A 21,636-nucleotide genomic window follows, 5' to 3' on the forward strand; every position below is an offset into this window, starting at 1 on the left:
TGTGTGGACTCTACAAGATGATATTTTCTATGTGATCTCACATCATAAATACTTCTATGTTACAGATGTTATTTTCTGCCATTCTGTTGGTTTAGGGTGAAGATCTGATGATCATGAAAACTGAGTGTGACGTAGAAGAGACGTATGTGAGGGATGATCAGCAATATACGGAGGAGGCTGGAATGATGAGGACATTCATAGAGGAGGACACTCCTACAGAGATCAGCACAGGTGACCCATAATATATTCTTCTCTTATCTCCGCTCTGTTACTGCACACTGATTGGTCCAGAGTAGGGCGGGAGCTGAGTGATATCAGCCAATAATAGGTTGATAGTGGTCCCCTCCCTGTACTGATACCCGTCCTGGAATTCAGCTGGCAGCATTAGGTTGTGTTACACACGTTTTCTATGCCATAAGGTCTGCAGGTCTGAACTTTGACCCTTTTGTCTATCAGAGATCACATGACCCAGTGCCTAGGCTTGTGGTTGTGTAAAGAGCACGCCCCTCCCAGTCCCCATTGGTTCCTGCTCTTCTGAGAAGGATGTGTAAATGTAGAAGTGATCTGGGAGGAGGACCAAAGGTTCTTTGATGGGGGGAAAAGTCCCAGCTGGTTGGGACCTCCACAGAGAACATCTCCTCCCTCATATCTACCTGACCCAGATGGAATCTTGATGCAAGTGAACTGACCCTCTCATATCTATTGATGATGTTTTTCTATTTTTTCAGGACACGCCATGGAGAAACCCTCAAAGGATCGTCTCACTTTATCTCCAGGTTGTAAAATGGAAGATGAGGACATCACAGGAGATTGTGGAGGAGAAAAGACAATGAGCTCCACTATGGATGGAGGACTTCACAGTGTGGATAGACCATGGAATCCCTCCGACTCTGAGCAACCTCGTACTGTGAGGGACAGGGCCGGGATTCAGGGGAAGAAAAAGTTTACTTGCCCGGAATGTTTGGAAAGTTTTACCTCTGAAATAAGGCTTACCGTACATCTGAGATCTCACACGGGTGAAAAACTTTATCCCTGTTCTGAGTGCGGGAAATGCTTTCTTCATAGATCAGAACTTGTCACACATTACAGATCTCACACGGGTGAGAAGCCGTATTCCTGCACTGAGTGCGGGAAATGTTTTTCACAAAAGACTCATCTTTCCAGACATCAGAAATTACATACAGGAGAAAAGCCATATTCCTGCCCCGAGTGTGGCAAATGTTACCCCCGGAAATCAGACGTAGTTATTCACCAAAGGTCTCACACGGGGGAGAAGCCGTATTCCTGCCCCGAGTGCGGGAAGCTTTTTTCACAGAGGGCCAATCTTTCCAATCATGTGAGATTGCACAAAGGGGAAAAGCCGTATTCCTGTTCTGTGTGTGGGAAATGTTTTTCAAGGAGAAACAACCTCTCTGTGCATCAGAGATCTCACACGGGGGAGAAGCCGTATTCCTGCCCGGTGTGTGGAAAACTATTTTCACAGAAGTGCAATCTTAAAACACACGTGCGGTCTCACGTGGAAGAAAAGCTGTTTTCCTGCCCGGAGTGCGGGAAATGTTATCCGAAGAAATCAGAACTGGTCAAACATCAAAAATCTCACACTGAGGAAGAAGCCGTGTTCCATCCCTGAGTGTGGGAAATGTTTCTCAGAGAGCTTTTGTCTTTCTAAAAGTCGGAGAACCCATACAACCCTCAAGGTGTATTAGTGTCCTGAGTGGACAGGAGTTTAGAGGCGAGGTAACAAAAACGATGGAATGTCTGAGGGACAAAACATATCAGGAAAAACTTGAGGAACCTAATATGTAGAGTCTGGAGGAAAGACGAGAAAGGGGGGATATGACTGAAACCTTTAGATACATCAAAGGGGTGAATGAGGTTCAGGAGGACAATACTTCTATATAAGATCAAGAGCACAGGGACGTGACCTCAAACTTCCAGGAAGAAAGTTCAAAACTAATCTTAGAAAGTATTATTTTACCGAAACCGAGTAGTTGATGCTTGGAATAGACTTCCAGCAGAGGAAGTGAGTATGTCAACAGTATCGGTGGATTCAAACATGCTTGGGACAAACTAATGGCCCGTACACACGATCCGAATATCGGACCAAAACTATCGTCCGAGGAAGAATCGTACGATTTTCGGATCGTGTGTACACTACTTTCAAAAGCCGATCACGACAGTTCATCTGATTATTATTTGATCGAACAAGCACGAAAATTTTCCTCGTACAATGTCAGATCGTACAATTTTCGTTTAGTCGTCGTCCGAGATTACAATACAAATACATTACAGCACATGACATCACTTCTGATTTTTTTCTATTTCTTTTTTTTTCTGAGAATTTTCGTGACTTTATAGCGGAGGTTCACCCAAATAACATGTATATAAGATCATATTCTTTATACTTCCACCATGTACAGTATGCCTTTTTTTTTTTTGGCTCTACATACCTTATTATGGCTATTTTCCACCCAGCTTCTGGGTACTGACTCCCGCGAGAGTAGGCGTTTCTATGCAGAGGCGCAATGTCACCTGGGACTTCGCCCAGATGATTGACGTCCTTGAGAAAAAGATCACTAAAGACTTCTAAATTCTATCCGGCTTACTCTGCTAGAAGAGAGAAGGAGGGGGTGTCACTGCTGGTTGGGTCCCTCTAGGAGAGAGAAGGAAGGGGTGTCACTGCTGGTTGGGTCCCTCTAGGAGAGAGAAGGAGGAGGTGTCACTGCTGGTTGGGTCCCTCTAGGAGAGAGAAGGAGGGGGTGTCACTGCTGGTTGGGTCCCTCTAGGAGAGAGAAGGAGGGGGTGTCACTGCTGGTTGGGTCCCTCTAGGAGAGAGAAGGAGGGGGTGTCACTGCTGGTTGGGTCCCTCTAGGAGAGAGAAGGAGGAGGTGTCACTGCCGGTTGGGTCCCTCTAGGAGAGAGAAGGAGGGGGTGTCACTGCCGGTTGGGTCCCTCTAGGAGAGAGAAGGAGGGGGTGTCACTGCTGGTTGGGTCCCTCTAGGAGAGAGAAGGAGGGGGTGTCACTGCTGGTTGGGTCCCTCTAGGAGAGAGAAGGAGGGGGTGTCACTGCTGATTGGGTCCCTCTAGGAGAGAGAAGGAGGGGGTGTCACTGCCGGTTGGGTCCCTCTAGGAGAGAGAAGGAGGGGGTGTCACTGCCGGTTGGGTCCCTCTAGGAGAGAGAAGGAGGGGGTGTCACTGCTGGTTGGGTCCCTCTAGGAGAGAGAAGGAGGGGGTGTCACTGCTGGTTGGGTCCCTCTAGGAGAGAGAAGGAGGGGGTGTCACTGCTGGTTGGGTCCCTCTAGGAGAGAGGAAGGGGTGTCACTGCTGGTTGGGTCCCTCTAGGAGAGAGAAGGAGGGGGTGTCACTGCTGGTTGGGTCCCTCTAGGAGAGAGAAGGAGGGGTGTCACTGCTGGTTGGGTCCCTCTAGGAGAGAGAAGGAGGGGTGTCACTGCTGGTTGGGTCCCTCTAGGAGAGAGAAGGAGGGGGTGTCACTGCTGGTTGGGTTCCTCTAGGAGAGAGAAGGAGGGGTGTCACTGCTGGTTGGGTCCCTCTAGGAGAGAGAAGGAGGGGGTGTCACTGCTGGTTGGGTTCCTCTAGGAGAGAGAAGGGGGGGTGTCACTGCTGGTTGGGTCCCTCTAGGAGAGAGAAGGAGGGGGTGTCACTGCTGGTTGGGTCCCTCTAGGAGAGAGAAGAAGGGGGTGTCACTGCTGGTTGGGTCCCTCTAGGAGAGAGAAGGAGGAGGTGTCACTGCTGGTTGGGTTCCTCTAGGAGAGAGAAGGTGGGGGTGTCACTGCTGGTTGGGTCCCTCTAGGAGAGAGAAGGAGGAGGTGTCACTGCCGGTTGGGTCCCTCTAGGAGAGAGAAGGAGGGGGTGTCACTGCTGGTTGGGTTCCTCTAGGAGAGACAAGGTGGGGGTGTCACTGCTGGTTGGGTCCCTCTAGGAGAGAGAAGGAGGGGGTGTCACTGCCGGTTGGGTCCCTCTAGGAGAGAGGAGGAGGGGGTGTCACTGCTGGTTGGGTCCCTCTAGGAGAGAGAAGGAGGGGGTGTCACTGCTGGTTGGGTCCCTCTAGGAGAGAGAAGGAGGGGGTGTCACTGCTGGTTGGGTCCTTCTAGCAGTGCAGTCTGATCTCCCCTGATCTTCAGCAGAAGCTTCGAAGGAAGACATCGTGGTGAGAGAGGAGATCGCACTACATGACTGGACTGACAATATTTGTACAGCATTTATCAGCCTGCAGAGGCAGCTTAGCTTGCTTGCAGAGCACCACCTACTTGCTTAAAGTGGAAAATATGTCATTATTTAGATGTAACGTTTTATATTTAGCCGATAAAAATGCAAATGTACCAACACTTTTTTGTTTAGTATGAAATAGATGACGATAAATAGATTTTTAAACTCATGATATTCTTTGTAATTTGATTGATAAAAGTCGGCCTTCGGATCTGTATGATGAAATGTTCTTTTCCTTTATTCCCTTTTCTAACACATTACACGTAAGGCCTATCCTGTTGGTTTTAGTTTTAGTCTTAAAGGGGTTGTAAAGGTAAAAACGTGCAGATCTACGTGCACTTGCAGACCAATGGACCTACGCGCACTCGCAGACCTATGTGCACCCACAATACACAAGTACTAACGATCCACACACACACTACTCAGGCAACACTCAGGTACTCACACTACACAGGTACTATGACCCCTGTTATTATCTCCTGTTTTAAACTCTTGGTTTTAATTAGGGTTGTCCCGATACTGATACTAGTATCGGTATCGGGACCGATTCCGAGTATTTGCGGGAGTACTCGTACTCCCGCAAATACCCCCGATACGGAAATAGAATACTCCCCGCCGCTACGCCGCATCCCGCCGCATCCCCGCTTAGTTAATACGGGCGGGGAACATTACAGCATTCATTTGAATAGCTGTAGTCTTTCCCGCCCCGCCGCATATAGACACTCCCCCTTGCTCGGGTGAACTGTCCAATCCCGAGCAAGGGGGAGTGTCTATACGCAGCGCGGCGCGAATCATTACAGCTATTCAAAGCTGTAATGTTCCCCGCCTGTATTAACCAGTCGGCGGCAGCGGGGATGCGGCGCGATGCAGGTAAGGGGGACATGGCTGCATATGGGGAGACATTGCTGCATATGGGGGACATGGCTGGATATGGGGAGACATTGCTGCATATGGGGGACATGGCTGGATATGGGGAGACATTGCTGCATATGGGGAGACATTGCTGCATATGGGGGACATGGCTGGATATGGGGAGACATTGCTGCATATGGGGGACATGGCTGGATATGGGGAGACATTGCTGCATATGGGGGACATGGCTGGATATGGGGGGAGACATGGCTGGATATGGGGAGACATGGCTGCATATGGGGAGACATTGCTGCATATGGGGGACATGGCTGGATATGGGGGGGACATGCCTGCATATGGGGGGGGGACATGGCTGGATATGGGGGGAGATATGGGTGAACATGGCTGCATCTGTGGGGGGACATGGCTGCATTTGGGGACACATTTTAAAAAAAGTTTCGGTATCGGCGAGTACTTGAAAAAAAGTATCGGTACTTGTACTCAGTCCTAAAAAAGTGGTATCGGGACAACCCTAGTTTTAATTCACCACCAGCATGCACTCGCAGACCAACGGACCTATGTGCACTCGCAGGGTGGTTTCTTTATGTTAGATGTGATATGAAAGTGAGGAAGAAAGATGATCTTGTGGATGGAGGTGGTGATGGTACGGAGGAGGAATTACGGGAGGAATGATAGACGGGTCTATGAACTGATGGACTTATCATTGGAGTCTACTACAGACGTCCTGAGATTTATGAGAAGGAGAGTCGGCTGTTTCAATAAGTACAAGCCTGAACGACCACAACATACAGGGATATACAAGGTAATACTGACATATAATCACACACAGAGGTTGGACCTGAGTCTTTTTTCAACCTCGCCTACTATGTAACTATATCAAAGACAGAGATCTGGTATAGATATTGAGGGGCAGGGAGACAATTTTATTTTTTATTTTAGGGTACGTGGCCTGGCTCCTGGACCATACTAGGCAACACGGGTCGGGGTGCCTCGTCTGGGGAAACTCTCCTGGAAAAGTACCTTGTACCCATGTTGATGAGGACAAGGGCCTCTTCCCCACAACCCTGGCCGGTGCTCAAGGGGGTCTGCAGGCATGGGACTTAGGGGAATCTGGAATCATCCTTTTATAATAGGGGTGCCCCAGATACCACCCCCCACTACGTGAATGAGTATGGGGTACATAGTTGATTTGCCAAAAAAATAAAATCTGACTACCCGGCGCACACAGTCTAACACTTGCATACAAACACTTATAAGGGGATCTGTGGGTGGGGGGCTTATCAGAATTTGGAATCATCCTTTTTATAATAAGGGAACCCCAGATACCACCCCACCCCTACATGGGGTTTAATATGGAGTAACTAGTTGAATCGGCAAAATTAAATAAAAAATCTGACGTTATAAAGGAAGGGGCAAAGACGGTGGTGACATCATTGACCAATTATGGGGATTGAAGTGACTTTAAACGTGGCATGGTTGTTGGTGGCAGACGGGCTGGTCTGAGTATTTCTGGGATTTTCACACACGACTGCAGTTGCCTGGAGGAAAATGCCTTGTTGATGTCAGATGAGAATGGGCAGACTGGTTCCAGATAATAGAAAGGCAGAATCCATATGCCCCCATGTCAGCATCAGAGCTTTCAACTACTCACCCATGGCTTTAGTGTATATATCCACATTTATACACTTCTATATTACGACCATAGTACACTATATTATGTTATACTCTAATGCGTGACAATTTTATTAGCCCCGTATGGGCTTTCCTCCCTAGTTTGTTTCTTTTGGGTTTCCTTTGGATACTCTAGGCTGCTGTTTGTCCTTGTGCATGGGCGCCGCCCACCGATGTGACTTCCTGGCAGGGGGGCGGGGTACAGAGCTCTGTGCTCCCCTCAGGCTCCACAAGGATTTCTTTGTCAGCCAGACAGGGCATCCCTCCCTGCCAGCGGCATCCCCGATCCCCTCCGGACGTTTATGTGCCTTGTGTAATATATAGGTTACCCTCAATTGGGGGAAGGCCCCAAAATGCCCCACAGGTGCCACGCCTCCATCCGCGCGCCATCCGCCTGGGGTAATTGTGCCGCAAACCAGCGCCCCTCCGCTCGTGTGATGTCACAACGTCACAAGTTTGAGGCGGGGGTGACGCCAGTGGGCGGAAACAATTGTCCTTCTGCAGCGTCGAGGGAGCCATGCGGGGGGGGTCGCTGGTTTGCGGCACAATTACCCCAGGGGGATGGCACGCGGATAGAGGCGTGGCACCTGTGAGGCATTTTGGGGCCTTCCCCCAATTGAGGGTAACCTATATAGTTACATAGTTAGTCAGGTTGAGTCCATCCAGTTCAACCACAAAAAAATAAACAAACAAAATAAAAAAACACAATACAATCCCATACACCCAACTCCATACCCACAGTTGATCCAGAGGAAGGCAAAAAACCCCAGCAGAGCATGATCCAATTTGCTACAGCAGGGGGAAAAATTCCCTCCTGATCCCCCGAGAGGCAATCGGATTTACCCTGGATCAACTTTACCTACAAATCTTAGTACTCAGTTATTTTATGTACATTTAGGAAAGAATCCAGGCCTTTCTTAAAGCAATCTACTGAGCTGGCCAGAACCACCTCTGGAGGGAGTCTGTTCCACATTTTCACAGCTCTTACTGTGAAAAAACCTTTCCGTATTTGGAGGTGAAATCTCTTTTCCTCTAGACGTAAAGAGTGCCCCCTTGTTCTCAGTGTTGACCGTAAAGTGAATAACTTAACACCAAGTTCACTGTATGGACCTCTTATATATTTGTACATGTTGATCATATCCCCCCTAATTCTCCTCTTCTCAGGAGAGAATAAATTTAGTTCTTCTAATCTTTCCTCATAGCTGAGCTCCTCCATGCCTCTTATCAGTTTGGTTGCCCCTCTCTGCACTTTCTCCAGTTCTCCGATATCCTTTTTGAGAACAGGTGCCCAAAACTGAACTGCATATTCCAGATGAGGTCTTACTATATTACACAGGAGCTATGTGGATCGTGTGATGATCCCTAGCTCCTCTCAATGGATGATCATACAGTTTTTAATTGTAAGTATACCAGCCCTGCGTAGACTGATTGCTCTGCTGCCCCAACAGTTTTGACCTCAAGAGTATACCCCTTGGGCCTAACTAATGTTACTTTGATATTAATTCATCCCAATTCCTAAAATGTTTTCGTTGTTTCTGGTTCTTTCCCTTGGCACCCACCATTGGCCTGGGATTTCCCAGCATCAAACGGAGGTATGATGCTGGGAAATCCCAGGCCAATGGTGGATGCCAAGGGAAAGAACCAGAAACAACGAAAAAATTCTAGGAATTGGGATGACACCAGATTGTACAATACACCCACTCACGTCCTATTCACCCAACATCACGCATATTCCATCATTGTTTCCTCCCCACACTCACTACATTCTCCCCACACTTCAATCATCTCACCACACGCCCCGTTCTCACATACACCTTGCACTCCATCACATTTCTTTCTCACCCCATACACCTTTTTCATTTTTCCTTTCAGGTCTTTATTTTCTTCCCCTTTTCTAGCAGATCTGCATGTTTGGCTTCTTTCGGAAACGCCCTGACTCGGACGCGCCTACGCAATACGGGGGAAGGGGGGAGCTTTTGCTGAAAAGACGTCAATCATCTGGGCGACCTCCCAGATGACATGCCTTCTCAGCTTGGAAACGACTACTCCCGCGGGGAGAAGTCCCTGGAAGCCGGAATGAAAAGATAGATTATAAGGTATGTACAGCGTAAAAAATTGCGGGCTGTACATGTTTGAAGTCTAAAGAAGTTGTTCTGAGAAAAATGTTATTTGGGTGAACCTCCGCTTTAAGTAATAATTACCATATTACCCTATATAATATACAATTACTTCAGGGGACTTTCCTTTATTACTTTGGTCTATCCATACATTACTTTAAACCAATATAATTGCTTAGGCGACATTAACAATGCATCCTATATTAATGCCCTTGATGCCTTAACACAGGTGCTGATCATGCCTTTGTGCGTACCCCTCCCCCCCTCAGCATGACTCTCTGTAAGCCACATACGGTTTGGCGGCGCTGCGCTCCGTGGGGCTTAACGCCCGGGAGACTACAGGGATCTCATTTGCATGGGTTACGCCCACTTCCACCTACGCCGGCCTGCGCCTTTGAAACCCACTCTGCGCTAGTGCAACGTTGGGAGCACTGGCTTGCTGAATTCCATGCTTGCCTCTCTGCGCTGCGTCGGCGTGGCGTACAGGGTTTGCGTTATGGCGACGTAATGTGCGCCCACCTCTCTGTGAATCGGGCCCAGGGTCTGCATATAGCCAGATTGCAGAGCTGCAAAGTGTAGATTTGAAATAGAGAAAACTGCTCTGGCAGTTTTCTCCAGATCTTGCTATTTCTGAAAGGGGCTCTTTAGTTTGGAGATTCCTGAGAGGAATGAGTGGGACGGGATCTCCGACCCTGTGTTCAGATCTTATAGATAGCCTGCAGGGTGTGTGCCCAGGTGCACACAGCCCATATAATGAAGGGCTGGGGAGAGTCAGAAGTGAGAGGAAGGTGGAGTTGGAGCAGCGGGTGCTAGAGAGTGTCTCTGTGCTTCAAAGCTGTGTGTGCGCCCAAGGAGCCTGAAGCTGTGTGCATTAAGGGACTTCCAGCTGTGTGCGTTTAAGAAGCCCAAAGCTGTGTGCGTCCAAGACTGTGAGACTGGAAGATCTGGTGGTTTAAGGTACCAGTACCTATAGCAGCAGTGCCGTTGAAGAGTAGCCAGGTGGGCTTGTATTATCAGTTATCTCTGAATATCTCTTGAGTGGACTTTTGTTTTTTCTCATTTAATAAACGTGGGCTACCAGGCCCTTAACGATATATGGCTGTTTGGTGTGTACTCACTACAAGAAAACGCATCTACCACGAGAGCTAACAATCCCCTATGTCACAGCGGCAATAGACTCACTTTTTGTTACACTTAGCGCAACATTATTTTATTTATGCTTTAAACATGTGCTTAAAAAGGGACATTATCCTTGGTACTCCGACAAAACAGTTGGGCCCCAACGAGCTAGCTAGCAGAAGAGAAACGGTACACTACAGACTGCCCAACTGTTATGGTGGCCTAACTCTTATTAGTTAGGATTGCCTCAATATAGAGTTTAGGAGGGGTTACACTCTATGCCAACTGTTTGCTTTTGCAGCTGCAGTGGCTCCTTCGATGGTAAGCACTACAAAGTGTTAGAAAAGTAATTAGAGACAAGACAAAAAAAACGTAATTAGAAGGCACATTTTTATCAACCAACTTTCAAAGAATAAAATTATTTTAAATATATATCTTCATTTCTTTTATAATAAATATGTTAACAATAAGTATCTACATTTTTTTTATAAGGTACAGTATATATGAAAGCAGGAACAAAGAGTGTCTCCGGACAGCCGCACCTGAACAAATTGTAGCCTTTATTAAAAGAAGGACACAGCAAAATAAAATAAAACCTGACTGACGCGTTTCGCACTGAAACTAGTGCTTAGTCATATGACTAAGCACTAGTTTCAGTGCGAAACGCGTCAGTCAGGTTTTTTTCTTCTGTGACTTGTAGTGCTTTCCTTCTTTTAATAAAGGCTACCATTTGTTCAGAGTGCGGCTGTCCAGAGACAATCTTTGTTCCTGCTTTGCTAAGTGCATTGCCTGCACCTGAGTTGTCTGCAGCGGAGGATATTCGTCTGGGTTCCCACCTGGAGCGGCTGCTCCCTTTTACCCTACAGTATATATGAAGCGTTAAATCGCAAAACGTCACATTAACCACTTTCAGTCAGCAGGTGGCACTCTCCATGGTTGATAACACAACTACTACAATGAAACGGTCAGCCCTGTCATGTAGACACATCGGACACTTTTGACGCCATGTTGGGACCATTGTCATTTATACAGCGATCAGTGCTATAAAAAATGCACTGATTACTGTAAATTACACTGGCAGTGAAGGGGTTAACCAGTAGGGGGCGAACTGTGTCCTAGGGATGTATTCTAACTGCGGGGGGATGGGCTACGCATGACACGACACTGATCACTGCTCCCGATCACAGGGAGCGTTGATCAGTGTCCTGTCACTAGTAAGAAAGGGGAAATGCCTTGTTTACATCAGCATTTCCCGTTCTTATTCTCTGTGAGATGATCGCGGGACTCCCGAAGGACATCGAGTCCGTGAGACCCGCCGGTCGCACTCACAGATCTCGCGGCACGCACCTACAATTTCGTATCTTAAAGGGGACGTACCTGAGGAAGAATGCTCCTCACACTTTGGGAAGATTTACCCCCTTACAGATAGCCAAAAAGATCAATGGTGTCAGTGGGAACTTATCGGAGAGGCAGAAATTTCTAATTGCTCATGGAACCCCAAGCAACCTCTTGAGGGACCCATGGGTTCCATGGAACCCTGGTTGAGAAAGGCTGATCTAGCTCCTCACCCGCCGTTATTATTTTCTTTGAAGTCTCTATTGAAGATCAGGGGAGATCAGACTACACATTGGGAGGTACCCAACCAGCAGTGACACACCCACTCTTCTCTCTAATAGCCAAGCAGGCCATATACAGGAGGTGTTTGGTAAACTTTGATCTCCTTATACAGTGGAACCTCGGATTACGATTACGATAAAAACGGTTAACGAGCGTTTTGCAATACGAGCACTGTGTATTTTAAAAAATCGTAACTCGGTTTGCGAGTGTTGTCTCGCAAAACAAGCACGATTCAGGCCAAAGCGGTGTGCAGTATTGCATTTAGCCTGAGGTGGGGGGCGCCAAAGCCGAACGTCGCCGATCAGTGCCGTTCGGAAATGCAGGGAAAGGCCCCGAAGACGGCAGTCTTTCCGAGGTGTCCTCGGGCCTTTTCCAAGGCTCTCCGGTGCCCCCCCCCGCCTCTGGTCGCATGCGGTATTGCATGCCATTGAAGTCCATGCGGAACAAATTATTTTCGTTTCCACTGACTTTAATGGGGAAATTCGCTTTGATATGCGAGTACTTTGGATTACGAGCATTCTCCTGGAACGGATTATGCTCGTACTCCGAGGTTCCACTGTAAATTGTTTCTTATCTGAAGATCAAAGTAGCGCTCAACCATGTCTATACTGCCTGTCAAGGTGTTCTTCCTCTCAGCGTGAGATCTATGATTTGCGGCAAAACATGATTCATATAGAAGACATTTCCCGCACTCAGGACACTAATATGCCTCAAACGTGGTATGGGTTTCCTGATGTTTGGTAAGAGTAGACTTCCGTGTAAAAAGTTTCCCACAGTCGGGGCAGGAAAACGGCTTCTCCCCCGTGTGAGATTTTTGATGTCTGGCAAAATCTGATTTTCGCGGAAAACATTTTCCACACTCGGGGCAGGAAAATACCTTTTCCTGATTGTGGCATACCTGATGTTCGCTAAGACTGGACTTCTGTGAAAAGCATTTTTCACACTCAGGACAGGAATGCGGCTTCTCCCCCGTGTGACACTTCTCATGTCTGGAAAGGCCAGTCCTATCTGAGAAACGTTTCCCGCACTCAAAGCAGGAATACGGTTTCTCACCTGTGTGGGACCTTTGATGTATAAGAAGGTGGGATTTCTGTGTGTGGCATTTCCCACACTCAGGGCAGGAATACGGCTTCTCTTCCATGTGAGACCTCTGATGTGTGTTAAGATTGGCCTTCTGTGAAAAACATTTCCCGCACTCAGGGCAGGTATACGGCTTCTCCCCCGTGTGAGATCTCTGATGTATAACAAAATCTGATTTCCGTGAATAACGCTTCCCGCACTCAAGGCAGGTATACGGCTTCTCCCCTGTATGAGATCTTTGATGTATAATGAGTTCAGATTTTCGAGTATAACATTTTCCACACTCAAGGCAGACAAAGGGTCTCTCACCCGTATGTAATCTATAATGTCTAGCAAGATAAGACTTCTGTGAAAAACATTTCCCACACTCAGTGCAGAAATACGGCTTCTCTCCTGTATGAGATCTGTAATGTACGACGAGTTCTGAATTATGAAGAAAACGTTTCCCGCACTCAGGACAGGAATAAAGCTCCTCACCCGTGTGAGATCTCTGATGTACTTGGAGACCTAACACAGAGCTGAAAATTTCCCCACATTCAGAACAGGGAAATTTCTTCTTCTCTTGAGTTTCGTCTCCATCCCCCACAGTACATGGTGGTTCTGAACCAGAAAGATTCCATGGTCTATCCACATTGTAAAGCAATGGCCTTTCTTCGGCACAATCTCCTGTGATGTCCTCGTCTTCCATTTTACAACCTGGAGATAAAGTGAGACGATCCTTCGAGGGTTTCTCCATGGCGTGTCCTGGAAAAATAGAAAAACAATATCAATAGATATGAGAGGGTTAGTTCACTTCCATCGAGATTCCATCTGGATCATGTAGATATGAGTGAGGAGATGTTCTCTGTGGAGGTCCCATATCTCCGACCAATCAGTGAGCAGTAAAATAGCAGAGATAAGAGAAGAATATATTATGGGTCACCTGTGCTGATCTCTGTAGGAGTGTCCTCCTCTATGAATGTCCTCGTCATTCCAGTCTCCTCCGTATATTGCTGATCATCCCTCACATACGTCTCTTCTTCTTCATCTTCAATTTTTTCGTTATTCAGATCTTCACCCTAAACCAACAGAATGGCAGAAAATAACATCTGTAACATAGAAGTATTTATGATGTGAGATCACATAGAAAATATCATCTTGTAGAGTCCACACATCATCTCCACATGTCAGAGTGTTCAATCACTTTATGTTCCCGACCCTCAACTCCACCTACCTGATGATGGTGGGGGATGGAGTGACCTTCCTGTGTGGAATCCCGGGAATACAGAGGACGGGGACATCTCTCTGGTGGGTTCCCATTACTGGATCCATCTGTAGGAAACACACACACTGACTGAATACATTGTTTCTATGTGTTTATCAGATGATGGGGGATCTAGGTGGAGCCTCCGTACTGCTCTCTCCTTTACAATAAAGTCTCCTCTTACCCGGTGATGTGAGGGGCGGCTGATTCTCCATCTTAACAACGTTGAAGAGGTCCCTTTGTCCTTCGAAATGCACCCACTCTTCCAAGGAGTAACAGTTATTGGCATCCTGACACCTTATAGGAACCTGACACACACAATGATACAGTCACCATCCAGACACATCCCTTGTCTGTTACTGGATAATGTCCCAGAATCCTCCTCACCTCTCCTGTCAGCAGCTCAATAATCTTGTTGGCGACTTCTAGAATCTTCTGTATGTTGTGTCTCTCAAGTTTTAGGGAGTCACATGGAGGCACTGTGATGGTCATATGATCACCTGATTTCAGATGAGGCAAACTCTGTATTGAGAAATTAATAGGAATCTCATGTTAGAATCCCAGAATCCTCCTTACCTCTCTGGTCAGGTCTGTGTTTTATTAATAGAGATAAGAGTGATGTCATGTGACCTCCCAGAATCCTCCTCCCCCTCTCCGGTCAGGTTTGTGTTTTATTAAAAGAGATAAGAATGATGTCATGTGACCTCCCAGAATCCTCCTCACCTCTCCGGTCAGGTCTGTGTTTTATTAATAGAGATAAGAGTGATGTCATGTCACCTCCCAGAATCCCCCTCACCTCTCCGGTCAGAAGGTAGATGATCTCCAGGGTGAGGTTTAGTATCTTCTCGCTCATGTGATGCTGTTCCTCACCCATCCTTATTAATGTGGTCATGTGATCTATGCGGGGTATTCTGTAAATGAATAACAGGGAATTATCTGGACTGTATTGGTTGTACAAGATTAAGATGGGGATATAAGGGGTTAATATGCCGTTTTGTTTCTCCCTGGCAAACCCTTTATATTATGTCCTACCTGCCTGATCAGAAACTTCACTTTCTGATTCGTCTCAGAACTATTTTTGCTCAAGATCAAAGACTATATGGTGTGTAGACATCTTTATATGTGTGCACACTTAGTTTTCCCTCTCAACGCCAAGCCTTCTGCTAGACCCACTACAATAACAACACAATCCATAGCTTATCGTGACTCACTGCAAATTCATCATATTCATTCCTCCCCACTTAGGGATCAAGAAAAATGCCACCTCAGTTTTTCAGCATTGATATAAATACCCCAAAAAACTGCTTTACCAGTCTATATCGTCTCCCAAAGGCAAAGTGTCTAAGCATTCTGACAACAAACAATCCCCAATCCACGTACTCTAATAGTCCAGTTTCTGGGTGAAGTAGATGTTGAGGTGGTCCCCACTATCCGTCCCATCCTCCAGAGGCCAGCCATCTTAATATGGTAGATAATGCAATATTAGATGCCCGCATTCTCCACCACTTGTGGTAGAAGAATGCATACTGCTGACTTATATGGTGAAAACCTAATCCAAGTTTATTAAAAGTATATACGTGCCACTTTTCCAAAGAGAAAGTACTAAATTACTTACATTTCAGGATAGATTTATAGGATTTTGATCAATTATGGAAAGAAGCTGATTAACATTTGACGCACCCTCATTAATATCAACCAAATCCACTTAGGTAACCTAGATTCTTCTTTTACTTATTCCCACTGAGATATTTTGGGGATTTAGGTAATGGACAGACCAGACAGAAAATATTTCAGGGCTTGTGGGCCCACTTTTTTTTTTTCAACTGAAAAGTTCAAAAGTAACCTAAAACGTTACCCTCGGGGTGGGGGGGGGATGGGGGGGTTTACCACATCACTTCAAAACACAAAGACAAGAGTAAATTAATCCTCCCGGTTTCTTCTTGCATGGTCACTGCTCAGGCCTCAAGCTTAGGCCTTGTGTCTGTCCCTCCAGACCGAGGGGTCGGCAAGATGCCGATCCCGATCTACCAGTTGACCACGGGTAAATCGACAGGTAGATTGGGAACATAGACCACAATTGCCGGTCTTTCCCCTCCTCCAAAGGAAAGATTCAAGCCCTATTAGTGGTGCCATTGGGAGTAAAGGCACTAATGATAGGGCACAATTCCTTCCTTTTACACCAACGATAGGGCAATATTCCTCGTAATGGCACAAAAGATGGGGCATTACAGTATGTACTCCCACCAACGCCAGGACCTTTTCTACTCCCACTGGTCACAACCTGGCCCTTCTAAAGTTTGAAGGACAGTAAACTGGCCATTTGATTGGAAAGTTTGGAGACCCCCGGTCTAGATCAACAGATCCTTCTCTCATTTCTTTATAGCCCAACATGATACTATTCTAGGTTGTTCTCCTTCCCCTCTGATATTCATTCTAGAACAAGTTCCACACCATATTCAGAACATCACCGATGTAAAGGTCACGCTTGCAGGAGATAACTATCACAAGGTTGCGGCTCATAGCATAGACCTTTGTTTTTTACATTATGAGTCCATCTACTTCTCTCTCTCTCTCTCTCTCTCTCTCTCTCAACTCTGGTACAGGAACTCTGCACCCTTAGCCAATTTTAGAATCAATTTACAAAAATCCGAGGAGGAGTGTTTATCTGTCTTCACCAGGGGCATTGAATGAAAATTTACGGAGGTCCGATCAGTAACATTTTATTTCAGCTTAGAGTCCAAATCACATTCACTCCTTCCGTCACATCACCCCCACCACTGCAGTATACTGAACCCCCTTTACATAAAAGACCCCTATCATTCACAGAAGTGCCTTCACCCCCTTTTAGATCACCCCCCCCCCCCACAGACAGTACTGACCTTCACATCAACCCCCCCCCCAACACACATACATTACTGCCCACTTCACATCAACCCCAAAACACACACACAGCACTGCCCCCCTTTAACTTACCTACCCCCTCACTTCACAAATCCCTCCCCCCACAGTAGTATGTTCTGCCTTCTTCACATCATTCCCCCCCCCCCCCACAGCACCCCCCCCCATCTGAAGCTCTGCCCCTCTTCACATCACCCACCCCCCCTTCAAAGCACTGCTCCCGTTTACATCACTCCCCTACTGCACTACCCCCTCCCCTTCACAACCCCCCCCCCCCCACAGTAGTGTGCTTCACCCCCCACTTCCCTAACTTCACAAATTCTTTCTACAGCACTGCCCCCCCTCACATCAAAAAGACCCTCCCCCCCACAGTAGTGTGCTCTGCCCTCTTTACTTCCACTCCACAGCAGTGTCCTCTGACCTTCACTCTCCTACCTTACACCGAGCGCGAGAGTGGGAGGCTGAATGGTAATAAGCTAAGCGTCGGAGGCACAGCTCTGCATTGGAAAGGAGGACAGGAGCGGGAGCTGCACAAGTTAACTTTCCAGATTAACTAGCAAGTGATTGGTGGTTAGGACCACACTGCATCCTAGCCACCAATCACCTGCTGGTTATTCTGGAAAGTTAACTTGTGCAGTTTCCGCCGTCCGGGTGGAGATCGGGAGGTAGGATGGTAATAAGCGAGTGAGGGAGGCACAGCTTTGGATGGAGGGTGGGAGGGTTATCTAACTCCTCCTCCCATTATTGGCTGAAATCAGACCCCTCTTATGGTGATGGGGTGGGGTTATCCAACTCCTCCCTCCATTCTTCTATGATCTCATACCCCCTCTTATAGTGAGGGGCAGGGATATCAACCTTCTTTAACAGTCTCAGACCCATTTTTAGTGAGGGGTGGGATTGTGAATCTCCTTCCTCCATTGTTGGCTGATCTCAGACCCCTCTTATAGTGAGGGTCGGGTTATCCACCTCCCTCCATTACTGGGTGCTGACCAGTAAGGATGAGCTCTAGCGTGTTCGCATAGTACACGTGCAGAGCCCGCCAGGAAGTGTGCACGGCGCTGTGCTAATCACAGCCAGGGAGACAATGTCCCGATGCTCGGCTGCAGAGATCGGGAAATGTCTCCCTGGCTGTGATTAGCGCAGCGCCGTGCAGACTTCCTGGCGGGCTCTGCACGTGTACTATGTGAACACGCTGGAGCTCATCCTTACTGACCAGGATCCAAGGCTGTGCAGGGCATTATGGGTGAGCGCCAAAAAGAATAAACCACCAATTCTACCAAAATGTGGATCCTGGAATTTTGGTCACATTTCACCACCCTGAATCTGAAGCTCATCCTTCGTTACGAGAGACTGCTTAATGTGGAGGTTCCCCTAAAAATAAACTTTTAACATTGCATTTATGAGATTAATGACTATTAGAATCGGCTGGTTTTTATAAAAAAATACGTCCGTACATACCGTTTCCTATATGTGTTCTCACCGCCGCTTCCGGGTATGATGGTCGGGACTGGGCGTTCCTACTTGATTGACAGGCATCCGACCGACGCATACAGCGCATCACGAGATGCCGAAAGAAGCCGAACGTCGGCGCGGCTCTATACGGCGCCTGCGCACCGACGTTCGGCTACTTTCGGAAAATCGTGACGCGATAGATGCGACCGTCGGAAGCCTGTCAATCAAGAAGGAACGCCCAGTGCCGAAGACCATACCCAGAAGCGGCGGAGAAGATGCATCTCTAAAACGGTAAGTACTGCTTTGTTTTTAAAAAAAACTAGCCGATTCCCCTTCACAAAATGAGCATGAATCTAATCTTACATTTTTTTTTGAGGAGGAACTACCGCTTTAAGGTGAACCACCCCCAAAATGAAGGCAATGTTTTGGCCCCGTAAGTGGGGAAATGTTCTGACCTTGAAGGGGTTAATCTAGGTTCCCACGCTATATATGTGTGTATCATCATCTGCTGGAGATAAAAAACGTCACAGTGACTATGGAGGAAGAGGACGGACATGACGGGGGTTACTGTATGTAAATAGAAAATAATATCTTATTACCTCATCTGCTGCCAGTTCCAGCAATGTCTTCTCTGTACTTCCTTATGACTCACCTCTCACCTGGAACTTCGTGTTTATACCTGACATCACTTCCTGTCTTCCATAGAGACTTCCTGGGTGAAGTGAGATCCCCATCTTGTGGAGCTCAGAGGAAGTGCAGCCCCAAGAAACGCCTGGTAGGATGTAGTATGTACAACGGTATGGGGCCTATTTTATTCCACTGGCACCAACAATGGGCTTATTGTATCCCACTGACACCAATAGGGATGAGCTTCGAGTCGACTCGAACATTGCCTGTTCGCCGAACAGCGAACAATTTGAGGTGTACCCAGCAAATTCAAGAAGCCACGGAACACCCTGTCAAAGTCTATGGGAGAAATCTAAAGTGCTAATTTTAAAGGCTAATATGAAAGTTATTGTCCTAAAAAGTGTTTTGGGACCCAGGTCCTGCTCCATGGGACATGTATCAATGCCAAAAAAAGTTCCTCTTCTGGATCATCCAAATGCTCTCTCGCAAACCTTAAACGGGCCCGGACATGTACTGGTTTAAACACGGGGACACGTCTGGCACTGCAGGATCTTAGTCCCTGGCGGCGTAGTGTGTTACTGATGGTAGCCTTTGTTACGTTCGTCCCAGCTCTCTGCAGGTCATTCACTAGGTCCCCCCGTTTGGTTCTGAGATTTTTGCTTACTGTTCTTGTGATCATTTTTCCCCTATGGGGTGAGATCTTGCGTGGACCCCCAGATCGAGGGAGATTATCAGTGGTCTTGTATGTCTTCCATTTTGTAATTATTTCTCCCACAGTTGATTTCTTCACAACAAGCTGCTTGCCTATTGCAGATTCAGTCTTCCCAGCCTGGTGCAGGTCTACAATTTTGTTTCTGGTCCTTCGACAGCTCTTTGGTCTTCACCATAGTGGAGCTTGGAGCTTCTCGGCCTTTTGGCTAAGATCAAGTGTAGTATCTGTTCTTATCAGTTGCCAGTAGGTGGTGCTCTGCTAACTGTCCTGAGTACACGACGAGGTGGAAAGGGATGGCGGTTGGCAGATTCTAAGCATGCTGGCGTGGAGGCGGAGGCCTTCTGATTTGGACGGAGAGGCATGCGGTCGAAGCTGGAGGGCTGGGCCCTTGGCCTTCTGGCCTGGATTTGATGCAGTTCCTAAACTGCCAGTTTCTCGAGCGGGAACGTCGGCCTCACCCTGGTGTTAAGGGGGGGGTCAGAATTTTGGCTAGTACCTCTCGGGTATAATTAGGTAGGGAGCGAAAGAGGCGACGGGGGGAGCTTGTAGGTCTCTCAGCAGGCTGTCTCCCTGAGCTTCCTGAGCTCTCGTTCCTTCCTGATGGGGAAGGGGGCTGTGACTGTCCGGGCTGTGGGCCAGGGTTCGTTGTGATGTGCCCCTGGAGTGGCAGTCCATGGGTGCCGTAATTGCACTTGTGTTTTACCGGCACACTTGCTTTTTGGCACCTTGGTCACGTCACCATATCACACTTTTTGACCACCTGCCTCTAGGGACGGGCCTTTTGGCTAGGACCAGAGGAATTTTTGATTCCTGGCCGGAGGGCCAGCCATTGTACTGCACGATGGTCACTCTTTCACTCTCCTTACCTCTCTTTCTCCCCCACCTTTCTTTTTTATTTTCCCCCCGTGTTTGTCACCTTTTTGTCTTTTTTTTTTATTAGTGCACGTTTTTTTTTCACTGTGTGATTAGTAGAGTGTCGGTCCTCGGGCCAGCCCTGAATGTCTTGGGAGTGGGTGGACATGGCCTTCTGGAAGCCCCTTTAATATCCTGAGATTGCCCCCCCCCTCCAGTGCATAACTAATCAAGGGGTACCTAGTACTTCTGCTTATACATTCCTCCAAAAAATCAAATAGTAAATAAATACAATTTACAAATCCTTTATTGAACAAACCCCCATCCAACAGAATTATGTCCCATGGTGCAAAGCCACCCTTATCACGTAGACCAGTAATCAATATTCACGTCAATCATGATGAGCACTGGCTTTCATTCAGTGTCCTCCACCCCTCTCTGCCAATCCTTCCACTGGCCTCCATTCAGTGTCCTCCACCCTCTCTGCCAATCCCTCCACTGGCTTCCATTCAGTGTCCTCCACCCCTCTCTGCCAATCCCTCCATTGCCTTCCATTTAGTGTCCTCCACCCCTCTCTGCCAATCCCTCCACTGGCTTTCATTCAGTGTCCTCCACCCCTCTCTGCCAATCCTTCCACTGGCTTTCATTCAGTGTCCTCCACCCCTCTCTGCCAATCCCTCCATTGCCTTCCATTTATTGTCCTCCACCCCTCTCTGCCAATCCCTCCACTGGCTTCCATTCAGTGTCCTCCACCCCTCTCTGCCAATCCCTCCACTGGCCTCCAGTCAGTGTTATCCACCCCTCTCTGCCAATCCCTCCAGTCAGTGTTATCCACCTCTCTGCCAATCCCTCCACTGGCTTTCTTTCAGTGTCGTCCACCCCTCTCTGCCAATCCTTCCACTGGCCTCCATTCAGTATTATCCACCCCTCTCTGCCAATCCCTCCATTGCCTTCCATTTAGTGTCCTCCACCCCTCTCTGCCAATCCCTCCACTGGCTTCCATTCAGTGTCCTCCATCCTCTCTGCCAATCCCTCCACTGGCCTCCATATAGTGTTATCCACCCCTCTCTGCCAATCCTTCCACTGGCCTCCACCTCTCTCTGCCAATCCCTCCACTGGCCTCTATTCAGTGTCCTCCACCCCTCTCT

At 47.6% G+C, this 21,636-nt stretch overlaps 1 protein-coding gene, 2 long non-coding RNA genes and 1 pseudogene across 3 annotated transcripts; 1 reads left to right on the top strand and 3 right to left on the bottom strand.

Moving 5' to 3' along the window:
* Positions 1 to 12,113: 12,113 nt before the first annotated feature.
* Positions 12,114 to 13,662, bottom strand: LOC120909573 (gastrula zinc finger protein XlCGF17.1-like). The gene is made up of 2 exons (XM_040321340.1): positions 13,627 to 13,662; positions 12,114 to 13,448 (listed from the first exon to the last, which is right to left on the bottom strand). Exon 2 carries the CDS (start codon positions 13,438 to 13,440, stop codon positions 12,325 to 12,327), a length of 1,116 nt encoding a protein of 371 aa, XP_040177274.1. The 5' UTR covers positions 13,441 to 13,448; positions 13,627 to 13,662; the 3' UTR covers positions 12,114 to 12,324.
* A 313-nt stretch (positions 13,663 to 13,975) lies between these two features.
* On the bottom strand, positions 13,976 to 14,376 carry LOC120909592. The gene is made up of 3 exons (XR_005741310.1): positions 14,335 to 14,376; positions 14,132 to 14,255; positions 13,976 to 14,015 (listed from the first exon to the last, which is right to left on the bottom strand). It is a non-coding gene; the product is annotated as an uncharacterized LOC120909592 (long non-coding RNA).
* On the bottom strand, positions 14,374 to 18,935 carry LOC120909590. The gene is made up of 3 exons (XR_005741308.1): positions 18,897 to 18,935; positions 14,744 to 14,858; positions 14,374 to 14,469 (listed from the first exon to the last, which is right to left on the bottom strand). It is a non-coding gene; the product is annotated as an uncharacterized LOC120909590 (long non-coding RNA).
* An 886-nt stretch (positions 18,936 to 19,821) lies between these two features.
* On the top strand, positions 19,822 to 19,950 carry LOC120912537 (annotated as a pseudogene).
* The last annotated feature ends 1,686 nt before the right edge of the window (positions 19,951 to 21,636 follow it).

Source organism: Rana temporaria, chromosome 8 (genome assembly GCF_905171775.1).
Source record: "Rana temporaria chromosome 8, aRanTem1.1, whole genome shotgun sequence".
NCBI lineage: Eukaryota > Metazoa > Chordata > Amphibia > Anura > Ranidae > Rana > Rana temporaria.